We start from the raw sequence: 20,617 nt of genomic DNA on the forward strand, positions 1-20,617 counted from the left end.
ATGTTCAGAATAATTCAATAAGCGAATACTGTTAATTAATATTAATTTATTATTATTATTATTATTATTATTATTATTATTATTATTATTAATAATAATAATAATAATAATAATAATAATAATAATAACAATAATAATAATAATATGAAAATGTATATAACGCACAATCCGCCTCAATTACATAGGCCTACTAACAATCCATGGCTGAGTAAAACTGACATATATTTCCATACAGGAAGCCTATATTTAATTAGACATAACCGAAATATATCTCCTTCATTTCAGCCATGTCCATCAAATGGCCCGGATTTTCGTGAAATGCAATGCTCTGTATATAACAACAAGAAAATGTTTGGTCACCTGGTCCGTGAATGGGAGCCAATTACAAGTCGTGAGTTTAAAAAAATCTATTTTAAGAATAAAGTCATAAACGTATTATATTATATTCCAAACACAAGTCCTTACACACAATGAGAATATTATACATTATGAGTACTGTATTTTAATAAGAGACAATAAAGACGTAATTGTTTTGATAGTATTATGTAATATTATTGCTAAAATACCTTAAACAGTAAATAAAAAAAAAATACATACGGTATCCTGAGTTAAAACGTTTAAAAGTAAAATAATTAATTTGTTTTCCTACATTTTTTTTCTCAGGCTTTCATTCCATTCTTCCTGCTGTTGAATGTAATAATAAAATAATACTAAAGATAACAACAGAAATATGTAGAGAATGTTTCTAATAGGCCAGATTTAATTTCTTTATTATATAATTACCCTTGTATTCCTTTCAGAGCCCAACATATGTGAGCTAACGTGTTTGGCGAAGGGAACTCATTTCTTTTATTCTTTCGGGAAAGTGCTAGACGGAACCAGATGTGACAAGGAGAGTAAGGATATGTGTATCAACGGTGAATGTGTTGTGAGTATTTAATATTTTAATTTGTTATTTTTAAAAATAAAAAAATTTACAAATTTAATAAAATTAGGGCCTAAATGAAGTTGACTTACTCTGAAAAAAAATTGTAATGTACGTTATTGAATCTATTATTGTAGGAGAGGAAGATGTTCGCCTATATATATATATATATGTATATATGTATGTAAGTGCTAGGAGAATGCACGTTACACAATTTATACCGTGTTATAAAATAACATTTTATGTTTTGTTATCAATTATTTTCGAGAAAAGTTTAGTCGATCAATCCATGCACGTGGAAATTAACTACCCTTTAGAATAGGTTGTAGGTTGTTTACAAGTGTATACAAAATAATGTTCAAATTGAATTTCTTTTTATTCGAAATCTGAGATGGCAGCAAATGCCAGATATATATATATAAGATGTGTATATGTAAAATTACTTGAACGTTAATGTATAATAGTGCATTAAAAATAAGTAGGGGCCTATGATGACAGAATAATTTAAAAGTAAAGTTGTCAATATGCAATTCATTAACTAATGTTTCTCTATATAGCCTGTTGGATGTGATGGGGAGCTTAACTCTGATGCTAAGGAAGACTTCTGCATGAAATGTGGAGGAAAAAACGATACCTGCACACGTTATCAGACAGTTTACATTGAGCCACCACCAACACAGGGTAAGCCTACAAAAGAAGTAGACCCAATGTTCATTTTGTTCGTTCGTCCGCCGCTACTTCATCTATCCATTCGCTTAGTCATTTATCCGTTCGTCCACTTGTTCGTTCATTGTTCCGTCTGTTTGCTTGGTTACTAATCTATTCGTTGAATTCATGCATCATCCATCCATATATATCCACCTTTTTGACACAGAGACATTATTTACAGAACCCACGGACTTAACGTAATTTTATCCAAACACCTAGAAAAATAAAGACAAATATACTAATTATTGAGTGGCACGTGCGATTATTTTTGTCAATATTTTTCGAACCAGGAACATACATTTTAACGATAAACCACCACCCTCTTTTACAATCGGTTAAATTCCATTAAATTCATTAAAATAGCAATTTTCAAGGTATTGCTTATTACCACACCGAATCACCAGGAAATAAAACTCAACGATATTAGCAGTGAATTTGCTTGCCCTTTGAACCTTGGTTTAGTTTTCATATTCTTCATGATTATAGTGATTTAACAATTTTTTTCCCTAAATTTTAAAAATGCTTAGGCTTTATAGGTTATCGAAACTGCACAGTCGTACCAGCAGAAGCAACTCACATACAGATCACTGAGCACACTCCGAACTTCTTAGGTAAGCACAATGCTTAATTATGTCGATATGGTGTTGTATAGTAATTTGACGATGCACGGAATGGTTAAAATAGAAATAAGGCTACTTACTTTATCATCTACACTCGACTCACAACACGGGGAAATTTGCAGTGATTGCTGTAAGAAGAAAGTCGGGGGGTAAGTACAAGCCCTAGAAAAAGTTTGCGACCCAAGCAATTTGGTAAGGGGAAAACACTCAAGTAATTAAAAATCCCTTACAATTGTATCGTAATCCTCCATGTTGGTACCTTTACGTCAGGAGATATCCTATAGTTGTTTAAAATGGGGATAAATCTCTGGCTTTAAATTTATTATAAAGATACTTTGAGAGACACTTGAAAATTTAACACAATATTATGAAGGACTTCGTACATACGAGTTTTAGTGTTTCAGTGAGAATAACATGGAATATAGGCCTACTTCGCCAAATAAATAATAATGTCTACTATTATCGCAATTTCTGTAGCAATGGTTGAGGGTTCACAACATGTTCTTAATGGTGACTGGAGTTTACACTGGTCTGGAAATATTCACGCCGGAGGAGTGGTATTTGAATACGATCGGAAAACAAACGGCAATGAGAGATTATTCGCCAAAGGTCCGACGAAGCGCCCTCTGACGTTGGAGGTAAAATAACTTTCAATCTTATTTACACTACGGACTGTTTTAAAAAGTAGTCTCCAAAAATATACAAAACTTAGAGCAGCACGAACCATAACTATAATTATGAATTGTTTCATAAATAATACGACAACAAATAATACACAGTATGAGCGCAAAGCAAGTTTATGTGACAAAACGGCTAGACTGTTAGGATGGACGTGCATAATATGAACTTTATTATTTATAACATTGTTTGAAAAAAATTATTTGCGTAGGTCATTTTAACAGACAGTAACGGTCCAAATATAACAATATCGTACTGGCTTCCAAAAAAAGAAATTTCGTCGAATGATGTCGTGGATATTAAGGTAACCGAGAAACCGGTGGAATCAAAACACAAGAAGAATACGATTAAGAACAACGATGTGATTATCACGAGTGACTTTACAAATGGTAAGAGACTATTTTGATTATTAAGAATAATACATTTACTTAAATGCTACCGGATTCACAGCGATTTTAGCCTCTCACTGAATTCTGCTTCCCGTCTATACGTAACATAATTAGTGAATTGGTGGTCTATGCCCTATTCCGAAACATCCAAGAGGCCGAATTTACCATCTCAGCTCTTTTAAGCTAAGGGTGTCCAAATTCCAAGTCCAAAATGGTGTATTCGCAAATACGTAGGATTGCACTGAACTTAACACAGGTTGTGCTCGCATTTTAAGAACACATTTATACCGTTTCGTGTCCTGTATTATGTCAAGTAAAATTTAACTCATGATTTGTATCACACTTTAGGCCTATGGCATCTTATTGGCTTTTTCTATTACAATGAGCGTGAAAAATCAAGCTATATTTATTCAACTTATATCTCATGATTATTAATTATTATATCAACATATTTTTTCATTTAGATAAACCAGTTAAGCCGTATCATACCAAACGATTCGATAAAAGTGAGTTGAAAGTTTAAGTATCTTCATTTGACCATAACGATAACCAACCGTCAAACCATATCAAAAATCCGAAAATACATGCTGATAATCATTGTTTTTAAATATTTCAATCATCTTCATAGGGGATAACTCGTATTTCTATATTCTTTCCGTAGCTGCTTGCCAGGTTTGTGAGAAAGTTCGAGGAGGACGCGTGAAGCATTTCTGCAGCAGTGATTTTGGTAAGAGGTAGCGTGATAGGATTAGGTGAAGAGCCTATTAAGGATAGGCTCTAATGCAAGATAATAAACATTAAATATAATTAATTTTTATAATGTTAGAATGAAGTCCAACGGAGCCATGTAAATAAAGTGTTACGGGCACCATATGAGGCTGTATGGATCGATTTAGACTTGACAGTAAAACTAATTATGATTAAAATGTGTTCGTTTATTACCTTTTATAACAGGCCTAATCATAGTACAGTAGTTCCATGAGGTCCACCAACATTTTGCAGCATACAATGTATGAGGCAAACACCGAAAAAATGATACAAGCTATAGTTATTCAATATTTTGAAATATATTTGTTACTCTACAGGAATGTAGGCCTGTTACGTTTATTGGAATTGCTTTCTATCAGTGTTATTGTTCGACGTTTTTATGAAGTGTTTTTTTTCTTTCTATTTCTCCATCAGTAATTCATGTTGATGTTCTAGATAAACAGATTGTCAATGGACAAATTCGCTTCGATGTGTCTATTCTTCACACTTACAAGAACGTTACTCCCCTACAAACGCGCGAGTTCTTGTGGATACAAAGTACGTGCAACTGCCCAATGATTAGGCCCAACAAGGAATACCTCATCATGGGGGTCAACACCTACGACGCGGCTAGCGGCCAAAGTCGTCTGGTCATCTTGAGTACTAGTCTAGTCCGAACCTGGAAAGTGAAGGACCATGAGAAATGGGTGAAAACGAAGGAAAAACAAGATAAACTTTGCCAACGGTTCACGCATAGATCTACGTTGTAGTGGCGAAGTAAATTATATGACAATTTTGGAAATCCTGAAAACACTGTTTTTGAGTGGGTACAATATTGATATCTATTTATGGGAAAGGAGGAAATTGTGAAAGTCGATGGTTCCTATCGAATTTTCGAGATATAAACACTGCAACTAAGTAGTCGAAATTGATATGATTGTGGGATACTATAATTACATTTTAGCTGAAATGCATTATACCAAATGGACTTTTGTCAGGTTGACGTTTACAGGTGGATATTTAGAAATGCAAAGAGGAACTAAAATTACACCATGTTATGGTATGATAGACATAGCTACGATGAATTTTGATATCATGTGATATCTGAAGTAATTCATGAAATCACGAAATCAAAAGGACACAGATAGACATTAAATATATACATTCCTTTTGCAAATACTTCATCGTATCAAAATTAGGCCTACATTTTCTGTTTGTTGTTCATACACGGTTCTTACAGTTACGCCTTAATTTTTTAATCCGAGTATTTTATATCATGAATTAATCAATTAAAGCATCAATTATTACGACTATTAGAAAATCATATATTCAAAATCGATAAATTTTAACCTTATGTAGACACTAATATTTAATATGCGACGAAAATAAAGCAACTGTGTGAAAGAAATGAGAGATGCCAGATTATTTAAGGGACAATTATAAGTTATTCAAACAAATAAAATACCTAGGTGTAGTCAGCACACAAATAAAATACCTAGGTGTAGTCAGCACACAAATAAGCATGCAGAGTGTAAGTATTTTTGCAGGCTTCGGGGATCGGAGGCAGGAAAATTGTTTTTGAGACGCAAGAATATTTGAGACAGATTATGCTGCTAGTAAACCTTTGAAATATCAAATTATTATAAATATATTGTTAGGTTTAGGTAATGTGCATATAATATCTATATAATACTACAGCACCAGTTTTTGTATGAACCGTAGTATTATGAATTGGTGATCAACATTTTGTATTACAAAAAATACTCAAATGTTGTTCATCGTTCTATTTAGTTCTGTCAGTTTCGGACTCTTATAATTCATAATTGCTTTGTTCTCTATTTCTATTACTAATTATCTAAGCAACTATTTTGAGTTCGTCGGTAATGGAGGTATTTGTTACAGGCAGTATTTTACGTATAACTGATCAATTTTCTTGCGAAAGTCTCTGCACAGAAGAGTATTATTTTTGTCAAAGTTAGATTTTCTCAGCTTAGGCTGGAGTAAGACTATTAGAATGACCTTGATTGAGACCTCAATATTGTATAATGTAAAATAGAAAATATATTTTGGTATACGGCGTAGTGACGTTTTATACGTGAATTTGTATTGTATTGTTTATCTCAATATTACTATATACAGCAAACAATTGAATAAAGAGCAAATAGGACGCCAATTATTTAATAAAACCGTATGATGAAAATTTTCATATGTAATAATAAAATAATGCATAACGCGTCATTTATACTTATGGAAACCAATAAGGCGCAACATATAAGAATATCATAAAACAAAACTCAAATAAAAGAAATAAGAAAAAAAACAGACTATGCAACGCATGAAGGTTACAACAAAAACCTATATTTCAAGGCGCAGCTGCTCTTGAAAATTGGTAACCAGCTATGTTGTCTCAGTAGGCTATTGGTGAGGTTATAGACATTTACGGTTCAAGTTGTCCTGTTGCATCTAGGGACCACATTGCCAATATACACATTCATTACTGTTGTCGGCAAAAACGTTGCTATAAATTAATTTTAATAACAAAGACAATATAAAATACCCAACAGCAATATAAACTACAGTATATATAATTTATTCAGTCTACGCACACAATATGGTGTAAAGGTTTACGCATAATAAAGTGGAACATTTCAGAAAGTACCCGTGCTCCATAAGTTTATCATGCCACCTACAGGTTGTTACAATATAATGTAATGTATAAAACCACAACAGAGCCTCTATAAAATAGTAAATAATCTCTTCATAAGAAAAGGCATTCTTAATGTATTAAAATATATTTTGTAAAAGCCAAAAAATAGCATTTATTACATCATATTTCAATTGCACCCTGAATTGGTAAAAACCAAGGAGAAACCATTTCCAGTAAGAAATGTAGAGACTTTAAGACCAATCAAGTCAATGAAACAAATTGTTATGACAATAAGTAAAGAAAATACTAAAAAAATCTTAAAATTGATTCCCAACCAATTTAAGGATCTCAGTGCTAAGAATTTTTGAATGGCAATAGGCTGTATATGCGTCTGTTATCTTAGAAGTCAATCTCTAATTTTTAATACAAACAGCATCTTTATATCGACTCTCAAAATCAGTTGTTAAATTAGAAGTACTGGCAGTAACTGTTATCAAAGGGAAATTGATCTAAATAAAACGACTGTACATATGATATACAAGTGCATGATAAATAGTTCATTTTACACAGTAAACCAACAAAAAACACCATTCATGTAACTGCCATTTCAAACATAATAGACCATTCCAGTGTGTAAAACCTACCAACAGACCCAACAGAACAGGGCCACAATATACGCAAATTGTCCTACAGAAAATGTCTAACAATATCCAAGGGATGGGGCTTAGTGAAACGGTTCATTCATTTATCATTTAACAGCAAAATCTATATTGATGTAATTTAGTAACCTATGCATTTTTGTAATTGTCATCACAAAATATAGGCCTACATTGAAATTATTTTCCATAATTAACAACACTTGTATAGATTTACTTTCCATAGCTTTCTCTTTATTGATTCAATTACCATAGCAACCTCTCTATTTACTTACTTAACTTTCATAACTTCTAGCACACCCTGCATTAAATTCCCATACCAATGTACCGATTTTCCCCATTCAATAATACATAGCAAGTGTAAAACATCTCTCTGAATTTATGAATCTGAATACCGTATAATACAAAAGGCTTTTTCATTAAAATAATATTACTGTATTAATATATTATAGTTCATGTTAAGCTATTTTCTGAATACTAAGATACAATGAATAGTACAATATTCTCAGTGACCCAAATGGCAAACATTTTGCAATGAACAAGAATTAATGGAAACGATAATATAGACATAAGGTCTTGTTCAGACGGTTAAGTTAAACGAAGAGGTACCGGTAGTAAAACCTGATATAAAGTGGTAGAAACCAACTGCAACAGAACCAATTTGGCCAATTATGTTCTTAATCATTATAGTTTAAATAACATATGATATTTTACCTTCAATGGATGTCAATCAAATTTAAAAACTGACCAATCAGAACAAAGCCAGGAATTATGCATGTCTCACATGGGAGCTTTCGATTTGCGCGACAACGCGAGGCTAGAACGGAATCGCTCATGCGTGACCGTCCTACCTGGCATCCTATGTTCTCGGCATATGTAGCCCATGCGTAGACTTAGCCAAATTGCGTTCCAGAATCTACTCGACGAGGTGACCTTAACTAAGCATGCGCAGATGACTTTTACTGACGTCATTACGTTCTACATCCTACCGTTGTCGTGCAATCAAAAGCTTCCTACTGTCATTTTGTGGGACTTTAGCAACAACATCCAAGGAGTGGCGCTTAGCAGAAAGGTTGATTGACCCCTGATGCACACACAAAATTAATGCCCAATAAAATCAATATAAACAGTTCAAATGCACTATGATCATAATATCAGCACTTTAAAATCATGAAACCATTTAAGTTAATCAATAATGATGATGGAGTTTTGTGTTAACAATTTTAATGCCCAAAAAAACTCTTGCACCAATAAAATCGAAAGTTCCATTCAAAAATAAAAAACATAATGTAGCTACAATGCATCATTGGATTTAAAAAAAATATGAAGACAACTTTTAATATATTACCACTAAAGCAGTGGCGAATCCAGGGGGTGCACCATTACTCACTCGCGTCTCCCCAAAAATCACAGTAAAGTATTTAAAAATCACCCTATTTTGCGAATTAGTACCTCCCTACTGATCATTGAGCCCCCCCACTTCACCTTCGCGCCCCCTATCAGCACCCCTATTTCAAGACTTGCAGATACGCCACTGCACTACAGGCTATGGCATACATTTGTAAGTGTCTCACATTATACCAGACACAAAGTTTTGTAAATGGACAGTTTCAAAATGCATGCAGCCTTTGATATTTGATTGACAGCAGATGTTTACATTGCATAATGAATAATTATATACTGTACTGGAATTAATCGTCTATTTTAATAGTTCAGTCTTCTCATAAATTCTGTTAAGAGAAAACTTGATGGTTTAACAGTCACTTTTGCTATAGCTCTTTGTAATTTAAGTACTATATTTTTATAAACTTTGGTACATTGTAAGTATCGAAACTAATGGTTTTTGTACTAAATCTTCCACAATTTTATACCCCTATTTTTTTTTAATAGTATACACTACCAAATACATTAAGTTCTTTCCAAATTGTAGTTGACTTCAGGTTATCTGCTACCACATATAAATTCAGAAACAGAATAAATCTATCTATCAACAAATCAGTTGATTTATGTGTTTATATCATTGTTTTTAATTATTAAATATTATGCAGTAATAAGTCTAATACCATATCTAACAACATTTAGTGGAGTATATAATGAAAACCTTCCTTATAAAATATAACTGCTTGACAAATCCACAAGAATATTATCCAAAATAATTAACTAGAATAATAATTAAAATATTTAATAACAAAAATAAACATACTGTACACTACCAAATACATTAAGTTCTTTCCACTTTCCCATGAGTATTTTTATCAAAAAGAAATAATAAAAACAAAATTAGAAAATAATAATAAATCAACAGTAAATAAAATATAAAACTAAAATAGGTGATACATATGTTTATGTTAACAATTGTGATTAACGGAAAATGGTGAATAGGTTCAATAATACAGGTACAATCAGTAGCGGATCCAGGGGGGTTCAAGGGGTTCGGACAAACCCTCCCCCCTCTGTGAAGAAACGTAACAAAATAAAACTGGGTCCTAGCTTACAAAAGGCATGCTAACCCAAGGCATAGGTTGGAAGATCAGACAAACTAGGCTTAGCCCAACTAGTTTTCAATTAAATAAATTATACACACTGTTTTTGGTTCGCCGTTGTAATAACTGATGTACGAAAGTGCGTTCTTCAGGCTTATCGGTTCATCGATCTATGGAAGAAAGACTACATATCTAGCTACTCAATGTTGTTGGAATATAATAAGATATTGCCTGTCTTTGATTTTTTTCCTCTATGATAGGCCTAAAGATTGAGATAAAATTACCTGACCTTTTTTCAAGAAGGGAAAAACTTTGAATTTTGAAGAACTTGAAATGGTCATTAAAAGACTCCTCAGAAGTTGGGAAAGCTCATTTCCGGCAATCTAGAAATCAAAATTTTCCTGGACCCCTGTTTCATCTTGGGGTTTTTTGGAAACATTTTGAACCCTCCTCTTTTAAACCCTGGATCCGCCCCTGTACAATATTATTTAGAATTGCAGCAGAAAGTGGAAAAGCTTTAGTTTTTATACCACAAGACAGAGAAACATTTAGTCAGGTAGTATCAACGATAGAATGAGAAAGTCGTGTGTGGATATTATATATTTATATATGGAAAATAAAAATGAACACTTTAAAAACTGCATTAAAATAGAGGATTTTAAAGGAGTACAGTAATACCTAAAATACAAATTTATCTGACAAGAAATGATAAAGATTGCACATCTGAATGGTACAGGAACTAACTTCCTGTAAAGGTGATATCACATATTTTGATTATATGATTATATAGCACTGAAGATACACAATACCTCACAATATCAAGACTGAAAGTGACAATACCAAAGAAAAATTGTAAGTAAATGACAGCAACACTTTTGAGACTAACAATATAAAATTGCTATATTGTTAGTCTCAAAAGTGCTGCTGTCATTTACTTTATATTGTTCTATAACAGAGTAATGCAGCTACCCTTTTTATTCATCATAATACCAAAGAAAATAAGACATGTAATGCCTAATACTGTAAAGTGATGGTGCAACAATTACTGGTATTGCTATTGCAACTGAGAGTTGTCTGATGTTCAAAATGGTTGAAGCACTTGTAAAGTATTCCAAATCACTTGAAGTTGAACTTGGGAATACAGAACGGTTTGCTAATGCTTCAAACGATACTGGCCTCTAAATATTAAGATTTTTTAAAAGAATTTCTATACCAAGGCCCCTGCATATCTTAGCGAGATTAGGTATGCAAGATTCACTATGGAATTCCAAAGCCAAAATGCAAAAAGAATGCTAAAATGCATGTAAAAACACAATTTTTAACAATCGTATTGCCTTGCATCTTACATTATATAGCATTTGATTTTAAAACCATAACATTTTCTTTTTTATACTTTTACTCTGATCACACTATATCAGTCTTAATTAATTACTTGTAGGATTCATGAAGGATAGACTTAAAGTGTAGTTGGGAATTTGAATATAGTTGGAAATTTAAATTATATTATCATTATTCACATATTATTAAGACAAAAACAAAAACTCATTAAAATATTAATAATTGTTTTAGTTTATAATACATGTAATATTCGGTAATTTTTTTCATTAAAAGATAAAAATGACAATAAAATATTTCACTGCAAGATATGTACAATTGTTCATATTGTTTTTTTTTTACAGATAGGACAATCCTGTTAATCACATTCCAAGTTTATATATTCTGTATTCCGATTGAATTATTCATCAAAATGGAATAAGTGATAATTAAGCAAATTTAATATAGAAAACAAATCTTCCTAAACATGTAAAAAACATAAACACAAGTTAGCACAAAATATCAAATGTGGGATGTTACTTAAAAATAAAAAAGGTAGTTAACCATGTAAAAATAAAATGGTTAATAAACTATTGCATTGTGTAGGAACTAAAATTATAAAGAAACATCACTCATTAAATATTTTAGAACTAAAATAGACAAGTTTAAAGGAATAGAAAAAGTCTGTTTAAACCAACAAAACATTCAAAGTGTTGATGCATCAAACTTTTGTCACAACTCCCTTGTACTTCGATCTGGAAAGAAAGAAATATTGAAAGTTTTAGTAAAATGTTATTAAAGGATTAGATAATGATAAGGTCTTGTGTCAACAGGGATATCAGGAAGAAGGTGGATTTCTCCAAGGTAATTCAACAAATTCAACATCTCTGCTAGCGAACATAGCGCGTGCATACAGTCCTTTGATGCACGCGTTAGGACTAACTTCACCATTCAAATATAAAGTTATAAATGTATATGCATCCACAATTACAAATCTGTGTAAGAAATAACCCAGCATAATGTAAATATTCGCTTTTTACACAAAGATGGCAAAAGGCCAGGTGGCAACGGGCCTAGGTTTGCAAAAGGCCGGGTGGTAGAAGGCTGGGTGGCAGAAGGCCAGATGGCACAGGGCCGGGTGGCACAGGGCCGGGTGGCAATGGGCCGCAACCTAGTTGGGTTGCTACGGTTTTGATGACGATCTGTGTGTAGAGTGCGCGGCGAGTAGAATTTTGATGCGTAGATGAGTTATATCCTTTGATGTTCTGAGATGTGCCTCCTTTTGTTGAATTGCCTTGATTTCTCTGCCAAGGAATTTAATACCCTGGCATCTGTACTGTATGTCAAAGCTCACATACTCTACAATATTACGCTACCTTGTTACAGAGACAGTAGTATTTAGGGGTGACCTAAAAATTGTCAAAACAATAGTCTGTTGAACCTGACCTTGAATGTTAAATTAGAGTTAAAGTTCATTCTGAGATATACATCATATGACAACCACAAAATAATGATTGATGGCATCTTACTTTTTTGGGGGTGGCGTTGGTGTAGTTCCTCTTCTTCTGTTGCAATCTCCACAAAATACAGGGTCAATAATGTTCCAGAAAAACAAAATTCCACAAACCCAACTGGAGACCATCTTGACATAGAATGGTGGCCATGTTCTCTGGAAGTTTTCCAATTTAGCATATTGTGGTCTAAAAATATATAAAAAACATCATTGCAATATTATTCATTGAAAATAAATAAAATTTTACATTAGATTTTAGCACATTCAAATAATTTAAAAGAAACAATTTCAAGTCAGGCTCCAGGGAGAAAAAATATATAATTATGTTGTACAACTGACTTTTCTAAGACATAAAAAAAAATAATTTGGAACGGTTAATGAGATACCGATTTAAAAAAAAGGGTGTAACCACCATTTTTTCCACCCGTTTCTATTCACCCAGTTCGTAAATATTCAATAATCTGTGTCTCATTAACTATCCCAGACTTTTTTGTCAAACACCTTTTTGAGTGTTAGAAAAATCAGTTTTACAACATATCAAAAGGTTTTATTCCCTTCGGAGTTTTGTGAGGTAATCTTCATGCTTGCACTGAAGATCTAGCTAGAATCCGGCTAGCACCGGGTTTTGAAACTGAGTCTGGCTGTTCCCTGAATAAAATTCAGATAAGAAGCGGTAAATACTAGGTATTTGTTACATGTAGGTGGCGCTGAACTGTGGCTGCTATGGTTCCCCAGGAGCCCAGCCAAATTTCCTGTTTTATATTTCATTTGAAAGTACATTTTTGTGTAATAACGATTGTACGTACTTGTACCAATTTGTGAGCGTCATCATAATGTAAAAGGATGCCAACATAAAGACAAGGTGAAGGAAAGAATAGTTGTAAACAACACCATCTTCTTCGTTATGAATCACGCCTAAACTCTGTCTTTTATCTGCTTCATCCTCTTCCTGAACTCGTTTATTTTGGGCTTCTTTTTTACTTGAGCTTTTACTCTTCTGCTTGTGTTTCTTTGAGGAACCATCACTCTCATCCTCATCATAATGATCTTTACCGATATTTTGTCTTGCTAATGGCAACTCTAGAAAGGAAGATTTTATTTTAGAATCATTGGGTCATCTTTTTTTAATCTTATTTACACAAAAGTAAAAATAATATGCTGGGGAGGGAGTTAATTATTGTATTGACTCTTGTAAAAATAAAATGATCCTAATTTTATTACGTATTTTCATTTGGTGGAGAGAGGGGAATAGCATAGTGCTCATGGGCTCTTAGAGCGTGACGTCTTTCCTTAACCCAGGGGGCCTTGAAGGGGCCATAAGGCCTCTCCTACTAAAATTTAGCCTTGACACGGTCCAGAAGAAAAACACAAAAAAACTAGGCAAATTGAAACAATACTACTAGGTTTAAACTTGCAAGCACTAGTATATTAGTTCCAAAAACCACTGTACCGTACCATTCCCATACGCTTTGTAAACTATACTTTCCATAATGTTATAAATGAACTTAAATGTTTGTGCTTTAGTAAAAAAAGTTTTCAGTTGCTACCTTCTAATTCAGTTTTCTCTCCAAGTGGATCACAAAGACAGCAGGCACCTTCCTGTTAAGAGAGTTAAGAAAACATGTTTAACACAATAAATTTAATATAAAAAAAAATCACTTGCACCCTTAAGGTATTTTAAATAGGTTTGAAGCATATCCTTTTAGTCATCATATGTAGATATATTTTTAACTTTTTGATATATGTTATTTTATAAATTTTAATAGAAATGTTTTTGTAAATTTGTTTTTTGGTGTTATGTTGGGATTTGTGCTCACTGAGTCAAGGAGGCAATTGTTTCTTTAAAAGTCCCAGGACCTTTGTGTCAAAATAAATAAATGAAATTAAAGGATAAATGAATGGAATGAATATAAACATTCAAAAGAAAAAGTGTAAAACAATATAAATCAAATTTATAAACACAAGAGAAACAAATTATTGCAAATACATACACTGTGCATGCACGTAATATAGTAATTAATTAGTATTTATTCTGACATAAATAATGCAAAATATGAAATATATTTTCCTCAATGCAGAAAGAGGTAAAGTGCATGCCTATCAAACATGCCTCCATACATTCTAATTCTTTAACACGTTGACTGCCAGACCTTTTTTTACGGTTCCTTCCCGTGTGCCAAAACAAGTTCACATGTACAAACATACTTTTTTTAAATTTTATCTAGTCATATATCATCAAAATGATGTGTCTAATAAATTGGCGGGAAAATATTAGGGGGCGAGTATACTCTTTTTGCATGGGTTGGTATATGTTCAAAGGGCGCCCCCACTTGTACCGCTCGAGTGTACTACCGGCAACATAACACAACAAACATACATATGTCATTTGTACGTTATCGTCTAGGTGTATCTTCCCCAAACAACCAGCCGTTGAGTCTGTGGTCCTACATTGTATAATAAAGAAGTTATAAACGCTAGAATTTTCCCCCGTTTTTGACGAGTACACTCGTTCCTGGCGCCCTCAGCAACACCCAGTGGGCGAGTATACTCGTCGCTGGCAGCCAACGTGTTAATGTCTGCTCTAAAATTTAAAAACTCCACTTAAATATTTACTTAAAATGGTGAATTGCTCAATTAAAAGGACCAAATAAGTACAATTTTCCTAAGAGACACAGAACAAAACAGTTCACTTTTCAAATTATTTGTTATTTGAAGAGAAAAATAGTGTATAATTGTTAAATCCTTCAATTGAAAAGTCTTGGAAAGAGCAATGCAATTGGCTATAATACTGGAGGTAGCCACTGTGTGTGTGTGCAGAACTCTAAAGAGCTTTACAACCGTGTATTGTATACTGCTCATGAGGGGAATGGTGAAATCTATTGTCCAGAGGTGATGTGGAGACCATAGCCTATCTTCCCGAGGGCTGCCAGAGGGAAGAATGGTTATGTACTTTATATTACCAAGGGGCTGTAGATTACACCATTCCCCGATTCTAAAGCAGTTAAAATTTTGTTCATACATAGATTCTACAAGATCTAAGGTAAAGGTAGGAGAATAACCCATAACTTGCAGCATCATTGTGCTGAATTGCGTATGGGCGTGGTCTTTGACTACCTAGCAGCCGTAAAGAGGCGCTTCTTGGTAGATACATGTTCACATCATTCCACAACGACAGGGGCTGAAATGAACCATAACATCGGGGTAACCCCTACCCTTCCGAAAGATGCAATGGGTTCTTTAAAGTGCACACGAGCCAGATGTATACAATGGACCTCCATTTTAAGTCCTTATCCGAGAAGACTTGGTTCTACCAACCGAACCATGAGCGAGGAGCAGCTGGAACCAGCGCCGATGTTAAAGGCTGTAGCTAGCGGTGCCCCTGCCTTACCGCTCAGCCACTTGACTCGCCACTCGACTAAAAAGTAATGAAAAGAGTACACACCAAGTACAGTCGGCCTAGGCTTACTTTCCAGACCTAGGCCATTAAAGGACCAATCTCTCTTAGCTTTGTAGAAGTTGCATTTTAATTATCGTTCGTGAGTATCATAAATTACACAGCAAGACAGTCTAGAGATTGCACATCGTACTATAGGGCAAAAACGTACTATCATTTGATGATAGTACTTTCTATTGCCTGCTTCTAGCCTAGAATCTATGTATGCAGTATGTAATAGTATAGTATATACATATATTTACATATATAAATTCAGAGTTATATAAAATATAATAATATTAATGTATAAAGTAAAAAACAGCAGCACTTTTGAGACTAACAATATATAATTTTTAGTCTCAAAAGTGCTGCTGTTTTTTACTTTATACTTTCTATACTGTACAGACTAATGCGGCTATACTTTTTATTCAATAATATTAATGACTTTAAAAAAAAAAAAACCAATATCAACAGGATCCGATACAGTAACTCTTTTATTATTATGCTTATGTTTTTAATATTTTTATAAATCATTTTTAATTGTAATTACTTTTAACAAAAAACAATTAAAAAAAAACACCTTTTTAACATGCTCTATTTTAATCAATCTTAAATATTTTAATGTGAAACAGGTGAGACAGTGGTACTGACTTTTTGTTACAGCAATTTGGTTCACTTTTGTGTTTTCTGCCAAATGCCAAATGGATGTCTTTTTTCTGTTTGTTAGTGATGGTTTGGCAATGAAGAGAAATAATAAGAATATTTGGTTCCTCAAAGAATTTTATCTGGTTTCAGTATATTACAAGTTTTTGACTTTTTTGTAAAAACCATTAGAATAAAAATGGAGTATTTTCTTGGACGTTTTGAATTGTATCACAATGTTTGGAGATGGTGCGGGGCCCAGTCAGGTGAAATCATTATGAGATCGTTGTAGATCTGGGAGATCATGGGCGCCTCGGTCTCTGTTCATGGTGTGTCTTTTTTCTTCTTATATGGATCGCTTCTCTAATAACCGGAATGGTTACTACATCTGTATTTAGGAAGCCCACTCACCCCAATCATTACCTACATTTTAATTCACATCATTCTCTCGAAAACTAGGGCTTATCAACACTCTTGTTGACAGGGCAGATAAGATCGTGTTAGAAGCTGATGAGAAGAGACTTGTCCATCCAAAAGACAAAATCGACAAGATGAAGAACTGCGGAGTCGTCTACCAAGTCAGCTGTCTTAATTGCCCATAAGTGTACATTGGGAAAACAGTAAGGGCACTTAGTACAAGCATTCACGACCACATAAAGATGTCAAGGAACACACGGGTAGGGTAATGACAAGGGCTTCCAGATCATCAATATCATCAATTCAACAAGTCACAGACCATGCCACACAACATAATCATGTACTAAATTGGGATGCCAGCATATTGGACAAAGAGCAACATCAGAAGAAATGGCGTATTAGAGAAGCGATCCATATAAGAAGAAAAAACAGAACACACCATGAACAGAGACGGAGGCACCCATGATCTCCCAGATATCTACAATGATCTCATAATGATTTCACCTCACCGGGCCCCGCACTATCTCCAAAAATTGAAGGACGTATGACGATGACGTCATCGACCAACTGATGATGTTATGATCTCTGACGTGTAACACCTATTCAAGTCAGTTGAAAAAGAACTGTCATACAATTTGAAACGTAAGTGTACTCCATTTTTATTCCAATGGTTTTTACAAAATAGAAATCAATAACTTGTAAGAATATTTGGAATAAAATATTGTAAAATATATTAATAGACAAAAAAAATAGATTCTTCTTCTTATTATATCCACACATTTGCTGGATACAGTAATTTGTTTCAGCCAGAGCTGGACACAGTTTCTAGCACAGGTCCATCATGGCATCATGAAAATGATGATATAAGTAAATGTTGACTTGATCTTGTAACAAAAAAATAGAAAGGCATAATACAAAATTTAAGGCAATCATTAAGATTATTGTGTTTCTTGTTCTATGGTGTAACTTAAAAAACTAATTTTTAGCAATACTTACAGCACCACGTGGACAACACTTCCATCTTCTGGCATTTACAAGACTGTAGACCAACAGAAGTAAAGAAAGATGCATGCCAGATTGAAGATAAACAATCAAACAATTAGGATTTATGTAGAAGAAATTCAGTTAGTAATCAAAATTATAAATTTTTAGCTCAACAAAATAAAGTAAAAGTATAGTAAAATTATATTTAATTATCGACTAGTTTGAGACTTATATTAAATAAAAAATGATTATAAAGGCATAAGTAAGTTTAAAGGTTAAGCTGGTTCATTAAATAGGTTGAATACATTTATTTAAAAATAATACAGTGCTTAACCTACTGATATTTAATATAATGACCAAAAATAGTATATACATTTTAAAATGTTAAGCTATTTTTAGATATTTAAGTCAAAAACATTCTGGGGACTTTACAGAGCTTACAGTACCAAAATACATACCTGAGATAATCATTATTACTATACCTCATAAATATTAATTAGGTAATAACATTTCATTGGTCAATTCTACTATTTCCCTGCACATGCAAAATAAAGTACTACCTAAATTATTGACTTCTGCCTACATGAACTATATGCTAACTGCGTAATTTTACCATCAGAGATCGAAAAGGCTAATGTAGACAGACAGTTTGCTGTATAATATTTATGAGGTATAGTAAAACAAATACAACAAGGTTTTATTTTGCTAAAGCAGTGAATTCTACTTCCCTCGTTAGATAATTGGAAGTGAATACCTCCCTCCACTTCGCAACGGGAGATAGTCTGAATTTACTACTTTACTTCAAACCATATTTGAATATTAACAACAGTTTATAATAAACTATGTAATTGAAACAAAACTGGACATGATTCATTATCTGTTCGCCAGGAGATATATTTTTTTCAGTCGTGTAAGTTTTTGCGTGTGTGTGTTCGTCACATTTTTTTGTGTATTGTGTGTTTTTTTTTCTGTTTGAATTATCTGAAAAATGGCTGCACAGACGTAACAATGAAAATTAACAGGGAGTGTTAGGAATGACCCAATGAAGAAATTATTAAATTTTGGTGACGATCCGGAGTAGGGTGTGAATGTGAGGACCAATTACAGGGATTTAAGAGCAAACACTCTACACCAGATATTTTAAAAACATGTCAATTTCTTCAAGTTTTAGTGATGAAGTGTGTCAACATATCTGAATAAAAGTTTCGTGAAAGTTTAACCAAGTTAAGGAAGAAATTATTAAGTGTTGGTGAAACTAAAATGCTAAGGACCCAGACCTAAATATCTCTAAAAGTAATAACTTGCTCAAAATGACACTAACCAGAATAATTTGTCATGTTTCGATGAAGAAAGGTTTAAATGTTGGTAGGGTGTGGATATCAGGACCGTTCAAATAAAAACATCTCAGAAAAGATAATTTAAAAATTAATCAACTGATATGAATGTAACTTACATGAAAGTTTAACCAAGTTACAAGAAAGAAATTATGAAGTGTTGGTGATGATCTAATTTCAGGTGTGCATTTGAGGGTCATTATGTCCCAGACCTAAATATCTCGAAAATGGATGAATGGATCAAAATGACGCTTTCCAGAATAGTTTGCCAAGTTTTAATGAAGAAGTTTTTAAATTTTGGTCACGATACAAAGTAGGGTGTGGAAATGAGGACCATCAAAAAAATAGGTTTACCGTATACCATAGGCAGATAACAATAGCTGTGTGATGAATATTCAAATTAGTGCAATTACAGTTATAATGTGTACAGCGTTTTACATGTCCTAATTTCAATATTTGGGAACTGATTGGGAATATTTTTAATGCATCTTTATATTTAAATATGTGACACTAAGATCCATTGACTATTTACATAATATTTCCATTTCAACACCAATACTTGGCATGTATTTTTTTTGTCAACTATAAAAATAAAAAAGCCTAGGCATTTAATTTCCGCTTAGAACACATTGCGGATTTTTTGGGCTCAGTACGAACTCCAAAAGTATGCATTTTCTTTTAGTTTTAAGGCATATGCGGATTTTATAAGTCCGCAATGACAATATAACATGTTTTAGCCAGTCAGTATATTTTTATTAAGTAAGTGATGGTTGGAAAGGAAGTGGCTTGTCACATTTTTTTTTTCAGTAGTTGAAAATACAATGAATGAAAACAATCCCCAAAAAAACCTATACTAAAAGTGGAAATAGTGCCCCTCTTTGAAATAAAAAGTGTCTGGGCGAGTTACTGTGTCTTTTTGAAGAGCAGTGGAGTGAAGTGAGGTGGGGTGGTATTGGTGGCAGTTGAAGTAAAATAGGAACACATTTTTGGAGATTTATTTATAGAAAGGGATTTGGGGTGGGCGGAGGTGCTCTCTACTGAGTGATCTTCTTATTATTATTTTCATTATTACAATATTATTATTACTACAGCTATTATTAGTTATTATATAAACAAATTACTATAAT

The 20,617-nt window shown here is 33.1% G+C and overlaps 2 protein-coding genes across 3 annotated transcripts in view; one reads left to right on the top strand and one right to left on the bottom strand.

Moving 5' to 3' along the window:
* Positions 1-255: 255 nt before the first annotated feature.
* On the top strand, positions 256-6,240 carry LOC117119789 (ADAMTS-like protein 5). The gene is made up of 10 exons (XM_033264703.1): positions 256-391; positions 801-928; positions 1,483-1,606; positions 2,161-2,244; positions 2,731-2,891; positions 3,143-3,320; positions 3,785-3,826; positions 3,982-4,047; positions 4,503-5,536; positions 5,567-6,240. The coding sequence occupies exons 1-9, from the start codon at positions 319-321 to the stop codon at positions 4,835-4,837; spliced, it is 1,191 nt and encodes a 396-aa protein (XP_033120594.1). The 5' UTR covers positions 256-318; the 3' UTR covers positions 4,838-5,536; positions 5,567-6,240.
* Positions 6,241-10,747: 4,507 nt separating this feature from the next.
* The window catches only part of LOC117119816 (serine incorporator 2-like), a 49,541-nt gene continuing 39,671 nt past the window's right edge, over positions 10,748-20,617 (bottom strand). For both annotated transcript variants that reach the window (XM_033264749.1, XM_033264747.1), the window contains exons 9-13: positions 18,169-18,211; positions 14,228-14,279; positions 13,487-13,760; positions 12,697-12,867; positions 10,748-11,922 (exon numbers count right to left, since the gene is read on the bottom strand). In XM_033264749.1, the coding sequence (XP_033120640.1) occupies positions 11,889-11,922; positions 12,697-12,867; positions 13,487-13,760; positions 14,228-14,279; positions 18,169-18,211 (574 nt within the window). In that variant the 3' untranslated portion in view covers positions 10,748-11,888. The remainder of the gene's footprint in view (positions 11,923-12,696; positions 12,868-13,486; positions 13,761-14,227; positions 14,280-18,168; positions 18,212-20,617) is intronic.

The sequence above is a fragment of the Anneissia japonica genome, unplaced genomic scaffold (assembly GCF_011630105.1).
Source record: "Anneissia japonica isolate Jap-2015-1 unplaced genomic scaffold, ASM1163010v1 scaffold724_len3256291_cov202, whole genome shotgun sequence".
NCBI classification, from domain to species: domain Eukaryota; kingdom Metazoa; phylum Echinodermata; class Crinoidea; order Comatulida; family Comatulidae; genus Anneissia; species Anneissia japonica.

Bases quoted from the DNA above. Each gene is read 5' to 3' on its own strand.
- LOC117119789 (XM_033264703.1), top strand. From the start codon at position 319: ATGCAATGCTCTGTATATAACAACAAGAAAATGTTTGGTCACCTGGTC. The intron at 2,892-3,142 runs GTAAAATAACTT...TTATTTGCGTAG, and splicing joins AGCGCCCTCTGACGTTGGAG to GTCATTTTAACAGACAGTAA. The intron at 3,321-3,784 runs GTAAGAGACTAT...TTTTTCATTTAG, and splicing joins CACGAGTGACTTTACAAATG to ATAAACCAGTTAAGCCGTAT.